Consider the following 24,927-nt stretch of genomic DNA (forward strand, 5'->3'; position numbering starts at 1 on the left):
GTCTATTCTATAGGACGTTTTTTTCATCAGTCAAAGTCCAGAGGCTTGGCAACTAGAACCAATATTATTCCGTACACCAGAATGACTCTGCACTTGTTAAAAGTGACTGGACGTAAGTAATTATGTTCTTATCAGTTTCTGCTTGAAAGCAAAATTAAATATTGACAAAATCATCTCATTCTAGCCTGTCAGGATGGGACATTTGTGGATGCTGAAAGCAAATAGAGCTATTAAATATGAGACTTGTCCAATGAGCTGGAAATTGCCATTTTACTTCTCTCTCTTCATTACAGTTCTGATTAAAATCTCCACTCGTTTTACTTTCCCCTAATTAAAAACACACGATTGCTACATGACTCTGTAAGATTTTTTCAGCACCAAGTTCCACAGAAACATATAAGGTTTTGGCATGTGCGCCTGGGAAAGGATTCTTTTGCCCTAACCTTTTCAGTAACGACCAAAAATGCCACAAAAGAAATATCTAAAAAAAAAAAAAGAATAGATTTTTGCTTAAAATTAATTTTTATGTCAACGGTTATGTAGTACCTGGCAAGAAAGGTCAACATCCTGGCAGACAAATCGAGTCAAGTACCGGTACTTCTTCCTTATGAGTGATCTCTGGACAACATCACCCACAAGACCTTTCAAGAGTAGAATCATCCTCCCCAATTGATATTTTTGCTATTTCATTTTTTTTTTTTTTTTTAAGTGTGCATCGGATGTGTTCCAGGATAGAGTTGTAATGCAAACTAACCTTGGATGCCTTTCTCCTGCATTTGGAACAAAGTCTTCTGTACATGAATCTTCCAATTTCACTCTTCTAAGGCTCAAAACAAAACTAGAGAACCATGATCTTCACAGTTCCTCATTGGTCCCATGCAGGTTTGGTTCCCACGTCTGCTGAATCTTTTTATATGTCCAATGAGACTGGAATGTTTTCCCAACCCTAGTCACATAAGAACAGGGAATGTTGTTGCATTCCAGCATTGAGTTCCTAGCCTTCGCAGCTGGCTACTGGAAGAAATCAATCTAGGAGGGCATATGGTTTTAAAAGGGTTTGCCATCAGGTGTGATGGTAGAGCCCTAGAAGCCTTTTCTTATCCTATGCAAAAACTGCTTGCATAGCTGCATTTCTTGCACTCAGGTCTCAAGACCAATTATCAGGGTTCACCTTAATGTAATTGGAGCATATCATAATTGGGTAGAAGCTATCTCAGGACAGCCTTTGGTTCTTCACTTTAAGTGGGACTTGCTTCTATTGAAGCCTCTCAGTGTTGTGGGACTTCAATGTTGTTCTTACTGAGCTGATGAAAGCTCTATTTGAGCCACTGGATACGTATTAGAGAGTTGCGCGGGGACAGAAATCCCACCCATCCCCACCCGTCCCCGCCAGGATCCTCTCCGTCCCTACCTGTCCCCGCAAGGAATTATCTCCATCCCTGCCCGTCCCCATCAAAAGCAGCAATTACTTCCGACAGGATCATCAATTCCACAGTTTCTTTTGTGTTTGCGCTGCTGTTTTCCTTGTGGAATCTCTTTGGTGGAAGCTTTTTTTTGTTTTCTGTTCAGGTAATTAACTTATAAACCCCCCTCTTTTACTAAGGCTGACTTGTCCATTATATTATATGGACAAACCCTGCTTCCAAAGCCTTCCATCCCCGTGGGAGTCCCGTGGGCTAGAGGGGGGTCCTCGTGGGAGTCCCGTGGGTTAGGGAGGATTACCACGAGACCCCTGTGGGATCCACGGGATTCCCACGATCCCTGTTCCTGTGCAGACCTCTAATACGTATGAGCTAAAGTACATTACCTGGAAGTTCATGTTTTTGGTGGCTGTTAAGTGAGCTATGGACTCTAATGACTGATCACAGGGAACCGACACAACATATAAAGTTAGATTGGAGGTGCAAACTCACTAAATATAGTCTATAATTTTCTAAAGATGTCAATAACCCGATTTCTTCTTGGTGTACACCAATAAAATAAATAAATAAATACTTCTTGGTTTTGTACACCAAGAAGAAATCGGGTTATTGACATCTTTAGAAAATTATAGACTATATTTAGTGAGTTTGCACCTCCAATCTAACTTTATATGTTGTGTCGGTTCCCTGACGCAGATTCGAAACGTGGCACGTCAGAACCAGCTATTTTTTCAAAGATAAGTGAATGACTTCTTTGATATTTTTGCTATTGCTATTAAGAATTAAGCATAACTTTAGCTCAAGAAGCCGCACCTCAAGAAGGACATGGCAGTGCTTGAGAAAGTCCAGAGAAGAGCAACTAAACTAATAAAGGGCATGGAGGACCTCTCATATACTGACAGACTGAAAAAGTTGGGGCTTTTCTCCCTGGAAAAGCGGAGACTTAGAGGAGACATGATAGAAACCTTCAAGATCATGAAGGGTATAGAAAAAATAGACAGGGACAGACTTTTCAAATTAAGGGGAACCACACGTACAAGGGGGCACTCAGAGAAATTGAAAGGGGAGAGGTTTAAATCAAACGCCAGGAAGTTCTTCTTCACACAGAGGGTGGTGGATACATGGAATGCGCTGCCAGAGGATGTAGTAAGCAGGAGCACGCTACAGGGCTTCAAAGAAGCTTTGGATAGGTACTTGGAGGACAAAGGGATAGAAGGGTACAGATAAGAATGGAGGTAGAGGTAAATTATAAAATTAGTCAGGGACCACTGTTTCAGGCAATAGGCCTGATGGGCCGCCGCGGGTGCGGACCGCTGAGCAAGATGGACCTATGGTCTGCCTCAGCGGAGGCAACTCTTATGTTCTTATGTTCAGCTAGCAACACAACAGCTTAGAATTTAAACCTGGAGAAATCTGTATGTATTGAACACTGCAATGATTGGTGGGTGAGGCGGAACATTACGCCTTCATATCTCTGAGCAGAGTTCATTGTACAAGAATATCTTTATGAAGTGACCTTTTCAAGTAGTGACTTTTTTTTTTTTCTTCAGGTAATACAGAATGGGCTTAACTGCACTTCTGGAAGTGTAAGAAATTTTACCTTGTTATGGGGCCCTTTTACTAAGGCGCGCTAGCCATTTTAGTGTGTCCTAAATATTAGTGTGTGCTAAACGCTAATGGATCCATAGGATGTAATGGACGTGTTAGCGTTTAGCGCATGCGAAAAGAGCTAGCACGCCTTAGTAAACGGACCCCTATATGCAGCGTTAGCGGTTAATTCAGTGACACCTCCACTAACTGTACGCTCCCATGCAAACTTTTTAATGCACCTTAATAGTTAATGTGGCAACATATCATTGGTACATATTACCTTCTACAATTAACCCCCTTTTATGAAGCAGCGTTAGGATTTTTTTTATCACCAGCAGCGATGGCAAAAGCTCCGACACTCATAAAACTTGCCGTTAAATAGCTAATATATTTTACCAAAACAGAGAAGTTTCTAGCACAGTATTTCCTCTCTGCTTTCTGAAATTATATTTTACTGAGTTTGTATTAACAGTAGATAGCTCATGACACCAATTGTTTTGTTTGCAGTTAGCAAGCAAGGTCACTCGATACAACAATTTCTTTCTCAATGCTTTAGACATTAACATCCATTGTAATGCCAGTGTTATCTTGACAGTATGGGTATGCAATATATGTTGCCATTGTATAATACACAAACCGTTCTGTATCATTTCTAGTTACTGTAACAACCATTGATAAACTAGAAATAGGAAAAACCTCAGTGATGAGATCACCAAAGAGCACCTTCTTTGTATTCCAATTAAGCTGACATAGCATAATTAAAAAGACGGATGCCGTTCCAAATATACCTGTTTCTGGGTTACCAGTTTACCATGACCTGTGTATATGGTGTACATGGAAGGAAAAATCTGAAACATTGCAAATCATTTTTCACACTGAGAGCTTGGCAGTGAATCACTGAATTAAAATGATTATGGCTTATTTACATTTCTGAGGCTGAAAACATGAGTCGAGATGACCTTGTTCAGCCACACTGGCAGAGACAGCAAGCATGAATAAGTCAGATGAAGAACAGGACAGCAGGGACTCAGTTAGGGTTCCGACAAAGTCTGATATAGGTACTGGTGGAAAAAGGAAGCGCTTCAGGAGGACAGTATAAACATAAGAACATAAGCAATGCCTCCGCTAGGTCAGACCTGAGGTCCATCGTGCCCAGCAGTTCGCTCACGCGGCTGCCCAACAGGTCCAGGACCTGTGCAGTAATCCTCTATCTATACCCCTCTATCCCCTTTTCCAGCAGGAAATTGTCCAATCCTTTCTTAAACCCCAGTACCGTACTCTGCCCTATTACGCCCTCTGGAAGTGCATTCCAGGTGTCCACCACAAGTTGGGTAAAGAAGAACTTCCTAGCATTCGTTTTGAATCTGTCCCTTTTCAACTTTTCTGAATGCCCTCTTGTTCTTTTATTTTTTGAAAGTTTGAAGAATCTGTCCCTCTCTACTCTATCTATGCCCTTCATGATCTTGTAGGTCTCTATCATATCCCCTCTAAGTCTCTTCTTCTCCAGGGAAAAGAGACTTGTCTTAATCGCACATGCCAAAGTGTTAGCTTAGATCTTTATTGGACGCTTCTATACCGCTACAAATGACTGGGGAGTTAATTCAGAGCAGTTTTCAAAGACGTCTGGAATGGATTTTAAATACAGATTCAGATGGATTCCACTGTCAGCCTCCAAGCTGCTTGGCTCCTAGCTAGTTTCAAGTTTAATAAAAATTTGATTTGATCACAAAATCGTAATTCAATGCGATTTACAAGTAATGATAAAATTGGGGTAAAAAAGAAAAACACATTCATCAAAGCAGACGGTTAAAACAACTTTAGACCAACCAACCACATAAGGAAAAAAATAATAAAGGTTAAATACAATTTATAAACAAATAAAAAGGGCGAGGTAATGAAACAATAGGATGGGGGAAAGGTTACCTGCTCAATTTTCACTTATCGGCATTATTAGTCCTCTAACACGCATCCTGAATATATAAAATTTACATAATTCAGTTAAAAGCTTTTCAGGAGACTTTTAAACTTACTAAGTAATTTTTCTTCACTTATATTGATTGGGAGCGAATTCCAGATTTGAGGGGCCGTGACGGAAAAGATCGTGTCTCTCCATGAATAAATGACTCTCAGTGAAGGGACTAAGAGGAGAGATTTCTCTTCCGATCTTAAGGATTTTCTTCTACTGGCCTAATTTCCTCTGCCGCATCCCTGATGACGTCATCAGGGACACGGCAGAGGAAATTAGGCCAGTAGAACAGCTGAAGCAGCGTGTTTAGTGTGCCTGGGACGCTGCTGGAGCTGCGAGGTTTGTCGGCCATGTAGCGGTGGGAGGGTCGGCTGGGAGGGTCAATGGGGATTTCTGGTGTGCCGGGTAGGGTCAGCGGGGAGTCGCGGTGTGTTAGTGGTGTACCGGGTGGGGACGGCTGTGCGGGGGGGGGGGGGGGGGAGGAGGGGAGGGAGAGTTGCGGCGTGTTACCTGGACGGTCCTTAGACGCGCGCATGCGCACTCTTACCGCCACAGCCCGACAGATCAGGACTCAGGGAACACGGAGTAAGAGTGCACATGCACGCTTAGCATTTTATTATTATAGACTAGTTGTTTAGCCCGTTACATTAACAGGTGCTAGCAGCCCTTCTCCTTTACTTTTACCTCCTCCCTGTCCAGCAGCACCCCCACCTATTCCCTGCTCCCCCTATATAGCAGTAGCCCTTCTCCTTTTATCTCCCCCTATTCAGCATCTCCCCATTTCCAGCTCCCCATATCCAGCAGTACCTCTTCTCCTTTGCAGGAGCCCTTCTCCCTTCCTTTTACCTCCCCCCCCCACCCCGTGTCTAGCAGCACCTCTTCCCTGCTTCCCCTATCCAGCAGTAGGCCTCCCTTCCTGTTACCTCCCCCCTGTCCAGAATCACCTCTTCCCTGCTCCTCCTGTACTGCAGCACCCCTTTACCTGCTCCCCCTGTCCAGTCCGGTGATCTCCAGCCATCAGGCTGGCTCCTGCAGGGAGTCTAGTTCCTGTCCGGTCCCCGCCAGGCGTGCGAGCCTGCTCCGCCCCCTCCCGACCTGCCAGGAGTATTTGAATTAGACCCGACGGTTCCTGTTGAGGGAAGCACTCCTCACCGGTGAACTCCAGCCATCGGGCCGTCATCCGCCTTGTTTTTTTTGTTTTTTTTTTAGTTGAAAGACGCGGCGGTGGCTCCTCTCATGATCCCCGCCTGCGTCGGAAGTCCGACGCAGGCGGGGATCGTGAGAGTAGCCACCGCCGCGTCTTTCAAAGAATCGCACACTTCCTATGTGTCGCTACAGCTCACGGAAAACCGGCACACACTTAGGAAGTGCGCATGCGCGGCTTACCATTTTATTATATTAGATAAGGGATTAGAATTAGAAGCCTTTCTAAGAATGCAGGAGTTTTATTTGTTACAATTTTGTGTGCAAGTAGAGCTATTTTATATGTAATTCTATGATTTATAGGTAACCAATGCTTTTCCTTTAGAAGGGGAGTCACATGATCAAATTTTTTTTCTTTTTTAGTAATTAGCTCCTAGCTGTTTGTGTTTGCATTATTACACTATTATAATAATACTAATTTATTTTCTTGAATACCGCCCTACCAGTAGTTCTGGGCGATTTACCGCAAGAGAAACTGAAACATTTGGCAGATTCTTTAGACTAGCAGGGACAACTAAAACAAGAGGTCATTCAGAAAAACTGAGAGGAGACAGATTCATAACGAATGCAAGGAAGTTCTTCTTCACTCAGCGGGTGGTAGACACCTGGAACGCGCTTCCCGGAGAGGTGATAAGACAGAGTACAATTCTGGGGTTCAAAAAGGGACTGGATGACTTCCTGGAAGCGAAGGGGATAACAGGGTACAGATAGAGGTTTACCTTACAGGACACTGAGCGAATAGGGTAGGCACATTTTAGGTTAGGTAGGGAACACTTTCAGGTCATGGACCTGGAGGGCCGCCGCGGGAGCGGACTGCCGGGCACGATGGACCCCTGGTCTGACCCAGCAGAGGCAATGCTTATGTTCTTATGTTCTTATTTCAGTGAAGAAATTATATTACATATGTCTGCTATGTTTGCACAAGATTACAGTTAACTGCAGTCAGCTCAGTACCTTGCCGAACCCAATCTGGGGCATGACGTTTGTGTTGTAAGGTATAGCAGCACTTATGGTATCCCGAGACTAATTCCTGCCAGCCGATGGTAACAACCGTGTCTTGCTCTCCCATAGAATTATCGGGGCGTTCAAACAAGGAAATGAGCGCTGTGGTGAAACCAAGGACTTGGACCTGTGAAGGAGGCAAAGGGTTAGAAAACAAAAAGAGGAATGTCGTTGTTAACCTTTTCAAACATTAATTGACTTCTCAATCATCCGATTAATGTTCGCAAAGCACACAGTTTGCACGTCTGTGCATACCGATATTGTCATGAAATCAGTCTTCGCTATGAAGGAAGTATCCCGGATTGAAACAACTTTTTGTGTTTTGCCTTTTCTTTTTTTTTTTCTAAAGACGTTGCTGTACAAAATATAGAGAATGCCTTTGAGCCAGATTCTACAAAAGACGCCTAAAGTTAGGGCCTAGGCCCTGGCATTGAAGGCGCCTAACTTATTTTAAAAGCCTAATTGAGCCCAAAACAAGCAATTAGCACCTCATTAGCAATTAGCACCTCATTCCGGATGCCTGGCATGCGCTCCCGAGAGAGGTGGTGGAGAGTAAAACTGTGACTGAGTTCAAAGAAGCGTGGGATGAACACAGAAGATTTAGAATCAGAAAATAATATTAAATATTGAACTAAGGCTAGTACTGGGCAGACTTGCACAGTCTTTGTCTGTGTATGGCTGTTTGGTGGAGGATGGGCTGGGGAGGGCTTCAATGGCTGGGAGGGTGTAGATGGGCTGGAGTAAGTCTTAACAGAGATTTCGGCAGTTGGAACCCAAGCACAGTACCGGGTAAAGCTTTGGATTCTTGCCCAGAAATAGCTAAGAAGAAAAAAATTAAAAAAAAAAAAAAAATTAAATTGAATCAGGTTGGGCAGACTGGATGGACCATTCAGGTCTTTATCTGCCGTCATCTACTATAGAAACATAGAAACATAGAAAGATGACGGCAGAAAAGGGCCAAGGCCCATCAAGTCTGCCCACTCTATAGACCCTCCCCTTAATATTATACAATGTTTTACCCTGACCCACTTAGGGATCCCACATGGGCGTCCCATTTATTCTTAAAATCTGGCACGCTGCTGGCCTCGATTACCTGTACTGGAAGCTTGTTCCATTGATCAATCACTCGCTCCGTGAAGAAATACTTCCTGGTGTCGCCGTGAAATTTTCCGCCCTTGAGTTTGAGCGGGTGCCCCCTTGTGGTTGAGGGGCCTCTGAGAAGGAAAATGTTATCTTCCACTTCCACTTCCACTACTATGTTACTATAATTGGTTTAAATTAAAATTAATGGGATGGTCGGCACCTAACTTGGTAGGTGCCTACCAGATAGTAGGCATGGTTAGGGGCGGACCGTTTTTCATGTGGGCACCTGTTTTGGACAGGCACTGGCGCCTAATTTAAGACGTTATTTTTCAAACTAAGCATTATAGTGAAGGAGCGTTTTCAAATCCACAGAGACCGGTGGAGTTTTAACTGTTCTTGAAATCCATTTGCCGGGTTCCCTGAAGCAGCCCGCGAAACATGGTCCATGTCAGGACCCAAGCACAAAAGGAGGAAATGTCCGGGGAAATGCGGACCTCTGGTAACCCTAGCTCCAGAGCCATCCTTCTGATACAACTTCCTGTTCTGCCTAGGTAGAGTATGATGGAAGGAAGGCTGTGGGGTCGTATATTGGCATGCTGCTCGCTGCCAATGAAGATCAGCTCTCTAAAAGATGTGTTCATTCCGCTACCCCTCAATATCTCTCCTCTCTCCTTATATACCTCCCAGAGAACTCCATTCCTCAGATAAGTCGCTCTTAGCGTTACCCTTCTCCTCCACTGCCAATTCCAGTCTTCGTTCCTTTCATCTAGCTGCCCCCTATGCCTGGAATAAATTATCTGAGTTTGTCCGCCAAGCCCTTTCCCATGTTTAAGAGCAGACTGAAAACCCACCTTTTTGATATAGCCTTCAATCCATAACCCTACTCTCCCCACTGCCCATCAACCCAGCCAGCAAATTAACTGTTCCCCTTAATTGTATCCATGACATCCTGTTTATCTGTCTGGTCTGTTTAGATTGTAAGTAGAGAATGACACGGTGACAGAATTCATCACTGTTCCCGTCCCCACGGATAACCGCAGGAAACCATCTTCATGTCATTCTTTAAGGAGAGAGGGAAGAATCAGAGTATGAATGGCCACAACCACTGCTTTGCTTTGCTTTGAAGAATGCTGAGATTGAGCAGCAACATTCCAGAGCAGATATTGTGATGTCATAATGCCTCATTCTACCAGTGCCTAAAAGCCAATCACATCAGTGATGTCACAATGGCTTCATTATCCTTGGCTCACATAAGAATCAGAGTATGAATGGCCACAGCCACTGACCCACAAGCTTTGCTTTGAAGAATGCTGGTGTAGAAGGACTGAGGTTGAAATAGACACTAGAAAATGGCATGGGATTATTTCCCACGGTTATCCGCGGGGACAGTGATGAATTTTGCCACCGTGCCATTCTCTAATTGTAAGCTCTTTTGAGCAGGGACTGTCTTCTTTGTGACTCTGTACAGTGCTGCGTCTGTCTGGTAGCGCTATAGAAATAATTCATAGTAGTAGTATGCGGCAGAAGGTTTAAGATACTGGAGTGGCAAGAGGGAGAGGGGGCAATTGCCCTGGTGGGAGAGAGGCGGCCCGAGACATCGGAGTGCCAAAGGTGGGAGAAGGAGAGATCTGTCCATCCAACTTGGGTCCAGACCCACCCAAAATTGAGTGCCTGGCTCGTCCCTGCTTGCACCATATATGGGGATCCCTTCTAGAACCCAGCAATCACTAGGTGTTGCCATCCCCCATTGTCTATCTCCTCCCCCAAAGGCTGAGCATGCTATCCTTAGCCTCAGCATGCTCAAATGGTGGAAGAACAGAGCTGGGAATTGAACTCAGTTCTCGCCACATGGCAATGCTGAGCTCTGCTACGAAACCATCAGGCCAGCCTGTATTTTAACTACTTTGAGTTTTCATCTCATTGAGATGCTTGCTGCATCTATTATTTTTACAGCCTACGAGGTATTCATCTTCATTCATAAAGCACAGAAATGCACACTTTTGGGTTTTCCTGTGCTACTAAGACCTTTATATTTGTGAGTAGTCGAACTAGGAGAGACTATGTGGAAACCTGTCCTGCGTGAATTTCTCTCTCTGTAGACTGTTCAGTCTTGGTTTTATTTACCTGGCCACAAACATTCCCGAATGTAAGAACAGCCTCATTGCCATCATCAGGATTGTACCAATAATCCATACATATCGGAGTTCCTTTGAAGCCCTGAAGTTTGTACTGACAAGAAAACTCTTGCTTGGAATTCAGATCGTAGAAACAAATCTCTTTGCTTGTAAATGCAACTGCAATCTGAAGGAGAGGGGAAGAAAGCCAAAAGCCATTAGATATAACATTTACAGTAACATCATACATGAGAGTAAGGAAAAGCCAAGTGATCATTCGAATTACCGTAGTCATCCCTGTTCACACTATGAAAGATATACCCCCGTTACCAGCCATAACTTGTAGAATATCACACCTTATTGAAAGCAATTTTTCGTGTCTTCTTTGGTTCACGGCATTTTGTTACAGTAACCTCAGAAAATCGCCTTCATTTAATTTCTCTCTTCAGTTGTCCAGGCTATATTTATACCATATCAATCTTATTCTATAAAGGTTGCCCCAATTTGGCATCTAAAAATAATTAATGGGTTCCAGTGATTTAATTGGCACCAACAAGCACTTGTCACTGATTATGATTTGGAAGCCAATTAGGCTAAATGCTATTCCTTAACAGAATATAAATTATAGTTAATTAAATTTTTCTCTGCATACTGTATGCTTTGTATAGTTTAATTATGTGGTTACCATTGGGTTTGTTAGTAAGATTATATTGTGTTTATATAAAGAATGAATGGATGGTAGAAATGAAATTGCATTAGTACTATTATTATGGGGGCGGGGTCTGGGGGCAGAGTTTTTGGGTTCTCCCAAACAAAAAAGCGTTCCACTAAACTAAACTAAACTAAGCCTTAAGTTTATATACCGCATCATCTCCACGGAAGTGGAGCTTGACACGGTTTACAAAGCTTAAAAATATAGGAAGAGAGAGGAGAAAGATTTACAAGAGCAAATGAATAGAGGGGATGTAAACAGGAGAAGAGATGTTATATGTTAGAGAAAAGTCAGGTTTTCAGTTGTTTTCGGAATAGTTGGAGGGAGTCTAGGTTCCGCAGCGGGATAGTGAGATCGTTCCAAAGGCCCGTGATTTTGGAGAGGAGGGATCTTCCCAGTTTGCCAGCGTGGAGGATGCCGTGTAGAGAGGGGAAGGATAGTTTATATCTGTGAGCGGATCTGGTGGTAGCAGGCGTCCTGACGAGGAAGGATAGAGGGATTAGGGCGGAAGGATGCCGTGAATGATCTTGAAAGCCAGGCAGGAGCATTTGAAATGAATTCTGGAAAGTACTGGGAGCCAGTGAAGATTGGTAAGTAGTGGGGAGACGTGATCAAATTTGCGTTTAGCAAAAATCAGCTTGGCTGCAGTATTCTGGAGTCTGCGAAGACTTTTTTTTGTTAGGCATAAATAAATGGCATTACAGTAATCGAGTTTGCACTACCTAAGGTATCAAGCTTTAACAGACTTCTAGGGTCTAGCACCCAGTAATATCAAAGAAAAAAAAGACAATTCAATTCAAACATAAATTTTTATAATAAATGTAACTCTTGGGCAGACAGGATGAACCATTCGGGACTTTATCTGCCATGTAACAATGGGCATCTAAATTGGCTTACACGCAACTGAAAAGGAGATATCGCCAGATCAGGGGCATTGTGGGAATGGACGATGGATTAATTGGGAATTAATGGGGCCTGAATTACATCTAAAAGCAAAATTCTAAATTATGTCGGTCTGATATATACTAAACAGGGACAGATTCTTCAAACTTTCAGAAAATAAAAAAACTAGAGGGCATTCGGAAAAGTTGAAAGGGGACAGATTCAAAACGAATGCTAGGAAGTTCTTCTTTACCCAACGTGTGGTGGACACCTGGAATGCGCTTCCAGAGGACGTTATAGGGCAGCGTACGGTACTGGGGTATAAGAAAGGATTGGACAATTTCCTGCTGGAAAAGGGGATAGAGAGGTATAGATAGAGGATTACTGCACAGGTCCTGGACCTGGTGGGCCGCCGCGTGAGCGGACTGCTGGGCGCGATGGACCTCAGGTCTGACCCAGCGGAGGCATTTCTTATGTTCTTATGTACAAAAATAGATTTCAATCTATCTGAAATGGAGAAAAAAAAGCCTCAGAGGACCAGAGGTGAACAGCTGTATAAGCAACCCTATATATATACTTAATATCTTTCATAGGCACAAAAAATCCTCCATGTAACAAATACAGCTCAGCACGTCATGAAATTGAGCAAATAGAAATAATAAACCAGCGCTTATCTTATGGCCTGATGGAGACTTGTTTCACATACGTTTCTTGTTTTGTCTGGTTTTGCTTAGCAAGGTTTTGATCTCTTGTTGTTTTGTTAAGAGTCTGATATATACCACACTCAAAACTCAGAATTGCATTCAACTTCAAATACTTCTCCCAGATAGGGTTACCAGACGTCCGGATTTCCCCTTTTGAGGACATGACCAGATGGCTTTTCAAAACCCAGCACATTGTCCGGGTTTTGAAAGGCCTCCCTCAAAGTCACTGTTGGGAAGGAGGGAAGTGCATGACGTAATCGCGTCGCATGCGCAAATGCACAGATACCCTCCTGCCTGGGTAGGCAGCAGGGGGTGGGGCTAGGGCATGGGATCTCAAAGTCCCTTCTTGAGGGCCGCAATCCAGTCAGGTTTTCAGGATTTCCCCAACGAATATGCATTGAAAGCAGTGCAATAAATTGATGACTTGGTTTAAAGATCGATGTTGATATAGAAGGTATAAGTCTAAACATGTATTAAAGGATGACCTCCTTCTGGACACCCTTAAAACACCTTCTATCAAGAAATGTTCTTGTACAGACCCTCAGAAAAGCCACCACGGGTTCAATATCTTTTCATAACACCTGGATTTACACATTGAATCCTCACCGGGTCACTCATAATATTATTCTTTATGTGTGTTTTTGTATATAACTTCAACCTTCAGTGTATAAAGTTAATAAAGTTATAAAGTTAATAAAGCATAATTGCTACTGTACTTAACTTTCGGTGGTGGTAAGGGACAAGTAAACTGACATGTTTCACCCTTAGGGGGTTTCCTCAGGGCTACAGTCCCTTGGTTTTGGTCTTGATGGCATCTTGATAGCAGCATTTCGGGTGGTCTAGCGGCGTGTGAACAAAACCAAGGGACTGTAGCCCTGAGCCTGAGGAAACCCCCTAAGGGTGAAACATGTCAGTTATATATATATATATATATATATATATATATATATATATATATATATATGTCAGTTATATATTTAAACTTTTTCTGTCCTACTGAGGTAGATAAATTATTGAACACCCCTAGTACTTGCTCATAAGCTAATGCATCAAAGAGATCTGCTCTGGGTTCAGACTCTGACTCCATCTTAACTGGTAGAGTTTGCCCCCATCTGTTTGCTGAAATGAGGGAAAGAGAATCTCTGCCTACTCTTCCCTTTGGAGGCCTTCCTGCTTTCTTCATGAGGTGGAGTCTAGGCAAGAAGGTGGCATCTAGGCAGTGAGTAGAGTAAGAGTAGAGCAGTGAGTAGAGTAAGAGCTCAGTCAGTGCTGGCTGGGTCAGCATGGATGAACAGAGCAGTGGCTGGAGGTGGGGCCTGGAAGAGCAGGCAGAGCCTATGCTTGATTTGTGCCAGCAAGAGAGACCGATGCCAATGCATATCTTGGGATCTTCAAAAGGGTGCCTATGTAGGAGTTGTGAGACTTGGCTGTACAAGTCATCCATCTCTCCCTTCAAGTGGTTTGGAGTGCAATGTGGGTTGAAGAAAAAGGAGGGAGAGTTACATCTCCGTCAAAAGGAAGGGAGTCTGTGTCTGGCAGTGACGCAGAGTGTGTGGGTACGAAAAACTACAAAAAGGGACAGTACATCAGGCTGACATTTGGATGCCCAAACAATGCCCGAAGTCACGCTCCCATGAAATTCTTCTCTCACTGTGATGTAAATATTAAAATTAAAAAAAAAAAAACAGAGCTTAATATTTTTCTTCTTTCAATTTAGCAATTACAATTCCTAGAAACAATGTCCCAGTACTTCTGCTCTAATTAGTAACTTGAGAATTGCAAACTCTCTGGTGCGTACTGCTTAAGTAAAGTGTCTCTTATTTACAGTATAATTAGGAGAAGAGAGACTATAGTCCCTGTACATCAATACACACTTCTGTGTCATTAGTACCTACTGAGACCCAGATGCTCTACAATCGCTGTTAAAATTCTGTGGGTCATTGTGGTCCGATTCAAGTTATCCAATTCAAAAACAACAATCAATGATCAAACAGCTTTGCACGCAAATGAGGCCCGCAGAAATCCCTTCTGATCAGTCAGTGGAGAAAGCAACTGACATGTGCACAAAATAGTCCACGGAAAAAGGCATGAATGTGTGCATGCATATGAGGGTCAAAGGCGTCTTACAGGAGCGCATCCTAGGCACAAATCGTAAGAGGAGGGAAGAGGATGGACAGAATATGAACACTTTTTATTTTTTATTTTTTTTACATTTACATTGTTTTAACGGGACAAGTGCACCCTCATGCAACCAGCAGCCTGCTTTGGCGGGACAAGTGCTCCCTGCATGCAATTGGCAGCCCTCCAAATCTGATGAACTTCTACTTTGCATGCAATGGGCAACCTAAGCTTTGATGCCCGCAGCTCAAACACGCCTTTAACATATGCACCCGAGCCACGTTTTTAACACTACCGGCATCCCTGGACCAGTTGGTAATTTTGTAGCGTTAAAAAGTCAGTGCTTCATTTTGTGCATCAATAGCTGATGTCAGAGCGTTGCTGGGAGTGCTAGTTTTAATATTAATGACCTCATTTTACTACATTTACATAGTAGAGTCAGAAGCTGCTAGGAAGCACGGAAAAGATTGCAGTGAGCCATTATGTGTATCGGTAGGTAAAATACTTCAACACTAAACCAGTAAGATCTGGTTTAGTGTTGAAGTAATCATTAAAGGCACGGTGGATTTAGGGAATCTGGACCTGGCGGTACTTGAGAGAGTCCAAAGGAGAGCAACGAAAATGGTAAAAGGGCTAGAACACTGCCCATACGCCGAGAGGTTGGATAGGCTGGGGCTCTTCTCTCTGGAAAAAAGGAGGCTCAGGGGAGATATGATAGAGACCTTCAAGATCATGAGGGGCATAGAGAGGGTGGATAGGGACAGATTCTTCAGACTGAAGGGGACAGCAAATACGAGGGGGCATTCAGAGAAACTGAGGGGAGATAGGTTCAAAACAAACGCAAGGAAGTTTTTTTTCACCCAAAGGGTCGTGGACACTTGGAATGCGCTACCGGAGGAAGTAATCAGGCAGAGTACGGTACAGGGATTCAAACAGGGATTGGATGGATTCCTGAAGGATAAAGGGATCATGGGATACTGAGGGAGGAGCTGGGATGTAACACAAGTATAGAAAGCTAACCAGGTAATGAGTAGAAACCAAACCAGGTCGTGCAGGTGCAAGACCGGAGGGTTAGGACTTCGATAGGAAGACAGGACTTAAATGAGAAACCAAGGTGGCAAGGGAGCCCCTTCTGATGATACAGACAGGTCGTGACCTGTTTGGGCCGCCGCGGGAGCGGACTGCTGGGCAGGATGGACCTGTGGTCTGACCCGGCGGAGGCACTGCTTATGTTCTTATGGACCTGAATATTTAATATATGCTGCTTCTAGTTTTCTTTCTACTATTACTTTAATCCCGCACACTTTTTTTTTTTTGCTCTGGCACACTAACGGAGGAAATGTTTTTCTGTGACACACCCACAACCCTGCCCCGCTTTGCCCCCAGCGAACCTCATCTCATTTTCCCTGAGCTCGGGGCAGTGTCTAGAGCAGGGATGTCAAAGTCTCTCCTCGAGGGCCGCAATCCAGTTGGGTTTTCAGGATTTCCCCAATGAATATGCATGAGATCTATTTGCATGTACTGCTTTCATTGTATGCTAATGGATCTCATGCATATTCATTGGGGAAATCCTGAAAACCCGATTAGATTGGGACCTTCAAAGGGGGACTTTGACATCCCTGGTCTAGAGAGAGCATTATGACATCCCAATCTCAGCTCTGGAATGTTGCTACTCTTTGGGTTTCTGCCAGGTACTTGCGACCTGGGATGGCCACTATTGGAAACAGGATACTGGGCTTGATGAAAGGGAATGGGGACGTGTATACTTCCTTTTTGTCGCTTTGGCATTTCAAGGCTGACATTTAAAGAAGTGGGCATTGGAGGATTAAGTGACTTGCACAGAGTCACATGGAGCAGCACCAGGATTTGATCTCACAACCTCTGGGTGCAGAAGCAACAGCTCAACCAGCGAGCCATAATGTCATCCACCTCGGTGACTTCAGATGAAGCTTTTCTCTAACAATTATATACCTACTTAGCAAACCATCTCATTTTCATCCTTCTGATTTTCAAAAAAAACTCATTTGTACCTTGTTTACATTTGCTAGTGAGACCAAGCTTGTTGCCCACAGATCTTTTAATTTGACAGTGTCCGTGGCGATACGTAGGCTTCTTGGCAGCTTTAAGCTCTCTCCCCAGACTCCAAGTAGTCCGTCTTTGCTCAGAGTTAGGTAACGCTTTGAAGCCTTCAGGTAAACAATTTTTTGAATTACGTCTTTATGCAGCAATGGAAGGAATCGGATGTTCTTCCACTGGGGAACCACTAACAACTTTGATCGTTCGTCTTTCTCGTAAAGTTCCAGCAGCATAAATGAAGTCAATTTGTCCCAATTAATGGAGCCATCCCGCGTCACATCTATCTTATCAAATAGTTCACCATATTCTCTCTTAAGGCCACGGCCAACAGCAACAAATGCTTTCTCCACAAATTCTTCTTTGGTCATGCAAGTTGGCTTGGTTAACCCTGGAGACTGAGACAGAGATACAGATATGCAGTGAGACCCTATCAAAATGCTACACGGCTGAAGTTGAAAAGAAACCATTTTGGAGAGATAGCATACATAAAATAATCTTTTGGGCCATAAGAATTTAGAACCACGTGCATATACAGTATACTCATCAGAACTTGAAGGGCAAGTCTATAATGAGGCACCTACCTATATTTAGCCTTTCCTTATATGAAAGTTGTTCCTTTTATAATTTTTGTCACCCTTCTCTGTACCTTTTCTAATTCCGGTATATTTTGCTTTAGAAGTAGTGACCAGAATTGCACACAGTATTTGAGGTGTGGCCACATCATGGATCAATGCAAGGCATTATATTTTTATCTTTGTTTCTATTCCTTTCATGATAATTCCTAACATTCTATTTACTTTCTTAGCCACCACTGCACATTGAGCTGATGGTTTCAATGTACCATCAACGATGACACCTAGACTTCTAATGTGGACCCCTGCATCTCTTACCAGGCGGCAAAGACTTGGAAAAACTAATTATAAACGCAAATAACTATGGTGAATTTAGGAAACACCTAAAGACATACCTGTTCTTGAAATACATTACATTACATTACAGATTTCTATTCCACTATTACCTTTCAGTTCAAAGCGGATTACAAAAAGAGTTATGGAAGAAGGGTTACAACGTTAGATCAGAGAAGGTTTCCAAGAGAGGAAAAAGTAGGATCTGGGGTTAGGGAGGGGATGGTAAAAGGGAGGTTAAGCTTTATCATGGTATTAAGCTTTATTAAGGGATTTCTTGAAGAGTATAGTTTTTATTTCCTTTCTGAACATCTTGTAGTGAATCTGCACAATCTCTCCCATCACACTCTCCCACCTCAATCCCCTCCATCACAACCATTCCCTTAAACTGATAGCACTATTCATCAACTATGTAAGTTCTACTCTATTTGTAGCATCTTTCTAATCACTGTAAACCGCATAGAACTTTATAGACCTGCGGTATATAAACTGTTATTATTATTATCCATAATAATAAAAGGCTAAGCGCGCATGCGCTGTCGAAAATCCGTGAGTCCTGGTGGCGTGAGCTGTGCTTCGATGCCAGTGCTCACGGCGCCTGCGCTAGCACGTGTGCCAGCGACTCCTCCCTCCCACTGCCGGTCCTCTTCATAGCGGCCTGCTGAGGTTCGCCAGCCACTGTAGCGAACCTTGCAGGCCGCTCTAGCAAATCCAGGGAGGCGAAGGCGGGACGGAGGCTGCAATCGGCAGCGGCTGCTGCTACTCCTCCAGCCGCCTAGCTCCTCTCCGCCGGCCCCGGCTGGCAGCCCCCTCTGCCCAGTCCTCTCTGCTCCGGTGGCCCGCGCAGGAGAAGGAGCGGATGAAGCAGGGAGACTGTGCAAAGGGAAACAAGGGGGTTGACGGAAAGGGAGGGGGAGGAAGCCGAGGAATCTCTAGCACCCGTTAATGTAACGGGCTTAAAGACTAGTTATTATTATATTTAGGTGCATATTCAGAGTTTATTCTTAAAGGAAGGTAGGCACCTAAAATACTGTCCTTTATAGTGTATTCAGAGCTATTTAACCAGGCAGGAACAGTTCTTGGCTGGCTAAATAGCACTAAGCCAGCTAACCATAAATATTCAGCACAAAATAGCCACCTATCTTCCACTGAATGTTGTGGTTAGCGGATAGCCTGGTCACCAGCTATGTCACATGACATAGCCAGTCAGCCAATATATATTGACATTAACTGGCTAAGTTTAGCATAGGAGGAGAGTGTGGCACAGTGGTTAAAGCTACAGCCTCAGCACCCTGAGGTTGTGGGTAGAGGTCTGCATGGGAACGGGGATTGCGGGAATCCCCCCATAACCCACGGGACTCCCACGGGGACCCCCCCTCTGGCCCACAGGACTCCCACGGGGACCCCCCTCTAGCCAACGGGACTCCCACGGGCATGGAAGGCTTTGGAAGAAGGGTTCGTCCATATAATATAATGGACACATCAGCCTTAGTAAAAGAGGGGGTTTATAAGTTAATTACCTGAACAGAAAACAAAAAAAGGGTTCCACCAAAGAGATTCCACAAGGAAAATAGCAAAAGAAACTGTGGAATTGATGATCCTGTCAGAAGGAATTGCTGCTTTTTCTGGGGACGGGCGGGGATGGAGGTAATTCCTTGCGGGGACGGGTGGGTACAAAGAGGATCCTGGCGGGGACGGGTGGGATTTCTGTCCCCGCGCAACTCTCTAGTTGTGGGTTCAAACCCTGCACCGCTCCTTGTAACCCTGGGCAAGTCGCTTAATCTCCCCTCTGCCCCAGGTATATTAGATAGATTGTGAGCCCACTAGGACAGACAGGGGGGGAAAAAGCTAGAGTACGGTTGTATAATTACAAAAAAGGTAGCTAATCTACAATTTGCGAGTTGCTATATGCCTAAATAATTTCAAGGTGACATGCCATTCAGGTGTTAAGCAAACAGATAGGGGAGGGAGGGGTGACGAGACATCTACAGGGAAGCAAAGAGGAGATATTTGAAGCACAGTTTACATTGGAGCGAGGAAGAGATCTTCAAGTTCAAACAAGCTATTGATTGTGGAACTTTAGATTTTTGGCTGGTTCTAATGTCCTTTATACTTGCTGCAATCTCTTGTGTGCCTGCTTTTTTGGGGAACAATGGGTTTTCTGCCTTAAAGTGCAGTCTGAAAGCTAGGGAGCTTTTTCTACGGTTCACTTTTTGCAGGCTGAAATGTGCGATAATACTTGGACTCCATTAAGGATGGTTAATGTGAAATACTGTGGTACTTTGGTTTACGAGCATAATTTGTTTCAGAAGCATGCTCATAAACCAAAATACTCATATATCAAAGCAAGTTTCCCTATAGGAAAAAAGGGATACATTCCCACCCCCCGAGGCCAGCGGCGCTGCTCTACCCCCCCAAGAACCAGCATTGCTCCCCCACTCACAAAGGCACCCCCCCGCATGATCCGCCATCCCCCCGTGATCTGGCCCCCCCCCCGTGATCTGGCATCCCCCCGCTCTCGTCGCACTCCCCCCCCTGCCGCGATCTGCCATCCCCCAGCACCCACCCAAACACATCGGGCACCAGCACCGGCACCAACGCACAGGACATGCCGGTGCCAGTGCCCGAAGATCTGCGTCTTCTTGTTTGCTGGGCCTTGAGCGTCTGCGCATGCTCAAGGCCTTCGAGTTCACGGACCTCTACGCTACTCCAGAGACCTACTTGCTGCTCTAATAGGACTGGCCATAACATCTGAAGCTGTTACACAGGCTGCTATGTACTTTCATTCACATCTTGGGAGAGTTGGAGATGGTGACAAAAGGGAGTCTACATCCACCCTAATCCCACCCAAAACACAGCCCCTTGGGATTTAGATGCACTTCAGAAAAACAGCAAAGAAATTGGACATTTTAGCGAACAAAACGTCTAAATGCCTTTTTTGGACATTTTTCTCTTTTGAAAATGAGTCCCACAGTGGTGCAGGGATCGTTAGTAACCAGCTTTAAGTAAACATTTTATTTTTGTCAATGTTTACTGTTCTGCCTATATATTTCTGAATTTTGGAAACTGCCCTTATTTATGTGTGAGAATCATACACACATACAGCAAAGTTTAATATTTAAAACCATTATGACTGGTGAGGGTAGGGTTACCATATGTCTCCAAAAAAAGGAGGACAGATTGAGACATCTGGGCTTAGTTTCAATTGAAGGCAATGGAAGTAAAACCCGGATGTCTTAATCCGTCCTCCTTTTTCTGAAGCCATATGGTAACCTAGGTGAGGGGAGGGAGTAGACTTGGGACCTGAAAGATAAATTGAGGGTGGGGTGTAAGGCTAGGGTTACGAGAAATTTGATGGGCGGTTTATCAAATTTTAATAAAAAACTTGAAACTTGATGGCTCCAGAAAAAGGAGGATGGATTGAGATATCCGGGTTTTACTTCCATTGCTATAGAACTAAAATCCAGATATCTCAAACTGTCCTCCTTACTTGCATTGTTTACAGTGAAAGTAAAGCCCGGATGTCTCAATCTGTCCTCCTTTTCCTAGAGTAGGGATCTCAAAGTCCCTCCTCGAGGGCCGCAATCCAGTCGTGTTTTCAGGGTTTCCCCAATGAATATGCATTGAAAACAGTGCAAGCACAAAGATCTCATGCATATTCATTGGGGAAATCCTGAAAACCTGACTGGATTGCAGCCATCAAGGAGGGACTTTAAGACCCTGGGTAAGGGGAAAATGTGCGTATACTTTTGCTCTGAAAACTGATATATCACCAATGAATAAAAAGGGCAATGGAGGCAGTTTGCTCTGTGTACTGTGTTTTGAATATATTCCTTTTTTTGGGGGGTGGAGTTTTCAATTTGTTCTCAGCACCGCAGACAACAAGTGTGCCCAGATCCTGGAGAACTGGGTTTGATTCCCACAGCAGCTTCTTCTAACTCCTGGAAAGTCACTTAACCCTCCGTTGCTAGGTTTAGCAGATGGCCATTGCTTACACCAAGATCACTTTTTACTAACAATTCATGATGAAAAAATATGATTCACTGTCTAGTTTTCTTATACTACAAGTCAAAATCCATTCATAAACTTACCGTAAAGAGATTCTGAATGATAATAAACTCCGTTGTGCCAAGCCTGTTTTCGATCTGACCCCCTGTATTTCCTGATGCTTCAGATTGTTCTGCTCTGTAAAGGGTCACATCAGACTCGGTTTCATAAACAGGAAAAGTCTAAGTCACTTTCATTATGCTTTTAAAGTAATGATAACTGAAAATTAACGTTTATACTGTGAAAAGCAAAAGGGCAAAAGTTAACTGAACTACCCCAAAAAAATGTCTGATAAAAAAAGCAAAACCTCTACATAATACTTTGTATAAAGCAGTATTTCTATTTCAGTTGCAACAATCCAGTTACTTATGCAAATAATTTTTGGTATATCCACAATGAATATGCATGAGAGAAATTCTCTCATGAATATTCATTAGGGATATCCTGAAAACCCAGCTGGCTGTGGGATTTGTGAAGCCCAGCCTAATCCATCTAGGAAACAAACCTGGCATCATCTGAGAAACTAGGGCACTTTAGAAAAATTTACCACTTACCTTGCCATCTCAACATCTTTGAAGCCTTTGTTGAATGTCTTATCCATTCCTTTTGCCGACTTCAACTAGTCCGTTGCATATGTTTTAGCTTCTGTGTACAAATCCAGATTTTCTGGAAAGGAGGAATCCATTCACAGCCATGCTTAAGAGTCTCAATGCCTGCTCAAGTTTCCTAGCAACCTAAACAAAGCTACTTAACCTCCTCCTTCCCTTCCTGTGAGGGGTGAGACAGAAGTTGTGTCAGGAGGGCCTGGGCAGAAAATTCAAGGCAGTAGAGAGAACCAGCATTAATTTTAATTTAAAATTTAGATTTATAGACCGTGTATCTTCAAAGAAGAAGCTCGATACAGTTTACAATAAATAGTAATAAAGAAAAAAAAATTAGGAGGGTATACAACGAGCATGACTACTTGAAGATGGTTACCGCAATACTTTTGTGAATAGAATTGTTTTTACAGTTTTTCGAAAGAAGTTGAAAAGAAACTAAAACCCTTAGAAAAAGAGGCAGACCATTTCCTAGATCCGACAATTCGAAAATGAAAGAATGACTGAATTTACGAGCAGATTTTATTCCCTTAAATGAGGGAGTTTAAAACTTCTAGTACTTCTAGCGAGATAAGCTCTATGAAAATTTCAGGAAAGAGAAACTAGAGGAGCAATAAATCCAAATAACATCTTAAAGGGGAAAATGGATTCTGCAATGAACAGGAAGCCAGTGTAATTTTTTAAGTAATGGGAACACATGGTCATACTTGCTTTTCCCACTTAACGTTTTCTCAAACCGCCATATAAGCACTTATTAGAATAGTTTACCTTAAGATAAGGGCAATTCAAATGTGCCCACCTGCCATTTTAATTGGAAAAACCTTGTGGCCCAGTACCAGTCTTCTGAGAAGGTGTCTCCCCCATGTAAAGGCTTTGCTGCATGTGTTTGCTGCTTATGTACAGGTAGGCTTACCTAACGTCTAGATTTCCCTGGACATGTCTGGGGCTTCGGATGGCTTTTCAAAACCTGGCACTTTCTCTGGATTTTGAAGATTCCAGCTAACAGTGATGTCAGGATGGCATCTGCGCATGCAACGTAGTGATGTCATGCACACATGCATGCGGTCATCGCGCAGAAGTAAATTATTACAAATATTCTAGTCCTCTGAGAGATCCAAGTCCAAAATGCTATGAAAAACTTGAGAGAAAATGGAAAGCTGCTAACACTTACACCTCTCCCCCCCCCCCCCCTTTTACAAAACCGCACGAGGTTTTTAGCACCGGTTGGTGTGCTGAATGCTCTGCACTGACGCTCATGGCGTTCCTTTGAGCATCAGAGCAGCGCGCTGGCTGGTGCTAAAAACCTCTTGCATGGTTTTCTAAAAGGGGGGTAACATTGTCACAATGTTTTTGCTCTGGGCTCCTTATCTCTAACTTAAATGTTTCATTATTCAAATTATTTATCAAATGCTTCATTAAATTATTTAAGTGTTTTCTGCCCATGTCAGATATTTTTGTTTCTGTTTAATATTAAAAATTATGTGTGTGATGTTATCTGCTTAGAATTTGCAGATAATTTGTTGATATTCTGCATTATCTAATCCAGAAAAATACTTCATAGCTGAAGTTGGTCACCACCTGTCTTGACCTAACATCCGAATCAGATTTTGGCCTTTGGAAATCCATGGTGTCTCTTTTCCAATGGACCAGAACTCAACAATTATGCACTACAGTTCAAACCCGAGATCCTTCAAGGTCAGGCTCCACTGCAGGCAGTATTTTGAGGATTGGCTGGATATCCCTTTGCTTCGACATTGAAGCCACACCAGTAATGCAGTGCCTTGAGTCACCTCAAGAATTTTGGAAAACAGGATTTCAGGTCTGTGAAGTTTGTTGCACCCATTCTAATGGCAGAGGATAACTTGTCATGTCAAGAGCAGCGAGGATAGTGGCCATAGTACCTCAGTATTCTCCAACAAGGCATTATGTCCATGCTCTCCAGTCACCTCTCATTTGAGATCACACTCCTCTGGAACCACTGAAAATGAGGATGAATATTCTCTCTTCTTTGGGCAGGACTTGGATGACACAGTTCCAATGGCCTCTACTGATGCTCAATATCGAGAGTGATCAAGGCACACTTGATGTCAATGCATCCCCAGTGTCCGTTGAAACTCTTAAGACCTATGGAAACTAATAGTTCTAATGCTGACGTTGATGGATCCGATTTTTGTGTCAATCATTTGTGCTGCTTCTCATTGCCACAAATCCCTCTTGGGCATCTGAACAGTTTCAAGGTATCATGGTCTACACTAGCCCAAGCATTGCAGGGACCATTATGGATATGGTACTGTTGCATTAGACCAGATACATTTCTTAAAGCTTCTGGTAGCTCTCTTTTGGGACTGTCTAGAACAGTGGTCTCAAACTCGTGGCCCGCCAGGTACTATTTTGAGGCCCTCAGTATGTTTATCATAATCACAAAAGCAAAATAAAACAGTTTCTTGATCATATGTCTCTTTAGCTATAAATTACAATATTATTATTAATACTTAGCCAAAAGGA

At 43.4% G+C, this 24,927-nt stretch overlaps 1 protein-coding gene across 6 annotated transcripts in view; it reads right to left on the reverse strand.

The window, feature by feature from the left end:
• WDR49 (WD repeat domain 49) overlaps positions 1-22,507 on the reverse strand; it is a 93,800-nt gene extending 71,293 nt beyond the window's left edge. For 4 of the 6 annotated variants that reach the window (XM_033958946.1, XM_033958944.1, XM_033958943.1 and 1 more), the window contains exons 1-5: positions 22,378-22,492; positions 21,868-21,961; positions 16,826-17,266; positions 10,390-10,566; positions 7,135-7,309 (exon numbers count right to left, since the gene is read on the reverse strand). In XM_033958946.1, coding sequence (XP_033814837.1) covers positions 7,135-7,309; positions 10,390-10,566; positions 16,826-17,266; positions 21,868-21,961; positions 22,378-22,424 — 934 coding nt within the window. In that variant the 5' untranslated portion in view covers positions 22,425-22,492. Of the gene's footprint in view, positions 1-7,134; positions 7,310-10,389; positions 10,567-16,825; positions 17,267-21,867; positions 21,962-22,377 lie in introns of all 6 variants that reach the window. The other 2 variants (XM_033958945.1, XM_033958947.1) reach the window with 2 other exon arrangements.
• Between the last annotated feature and the right edge of the window lie 2,420 nt (positions 22,508-24,927).

The sequence above is a fragment of the Geotrypetes seraphini genome, chromosome 9, assembly GCF_902459505.1.
Source record: "Geotrypetes seraphini chromosome 9, aGeoSer1.1, whole genome shotgun sequence".
Taxonomy (NCBI): Eukaryota; Metazoa; Chordata; class Amphibia; order Gymnophiona; family Dermophiidae; genus Geotrypetes; species Geotrypetes seraphini.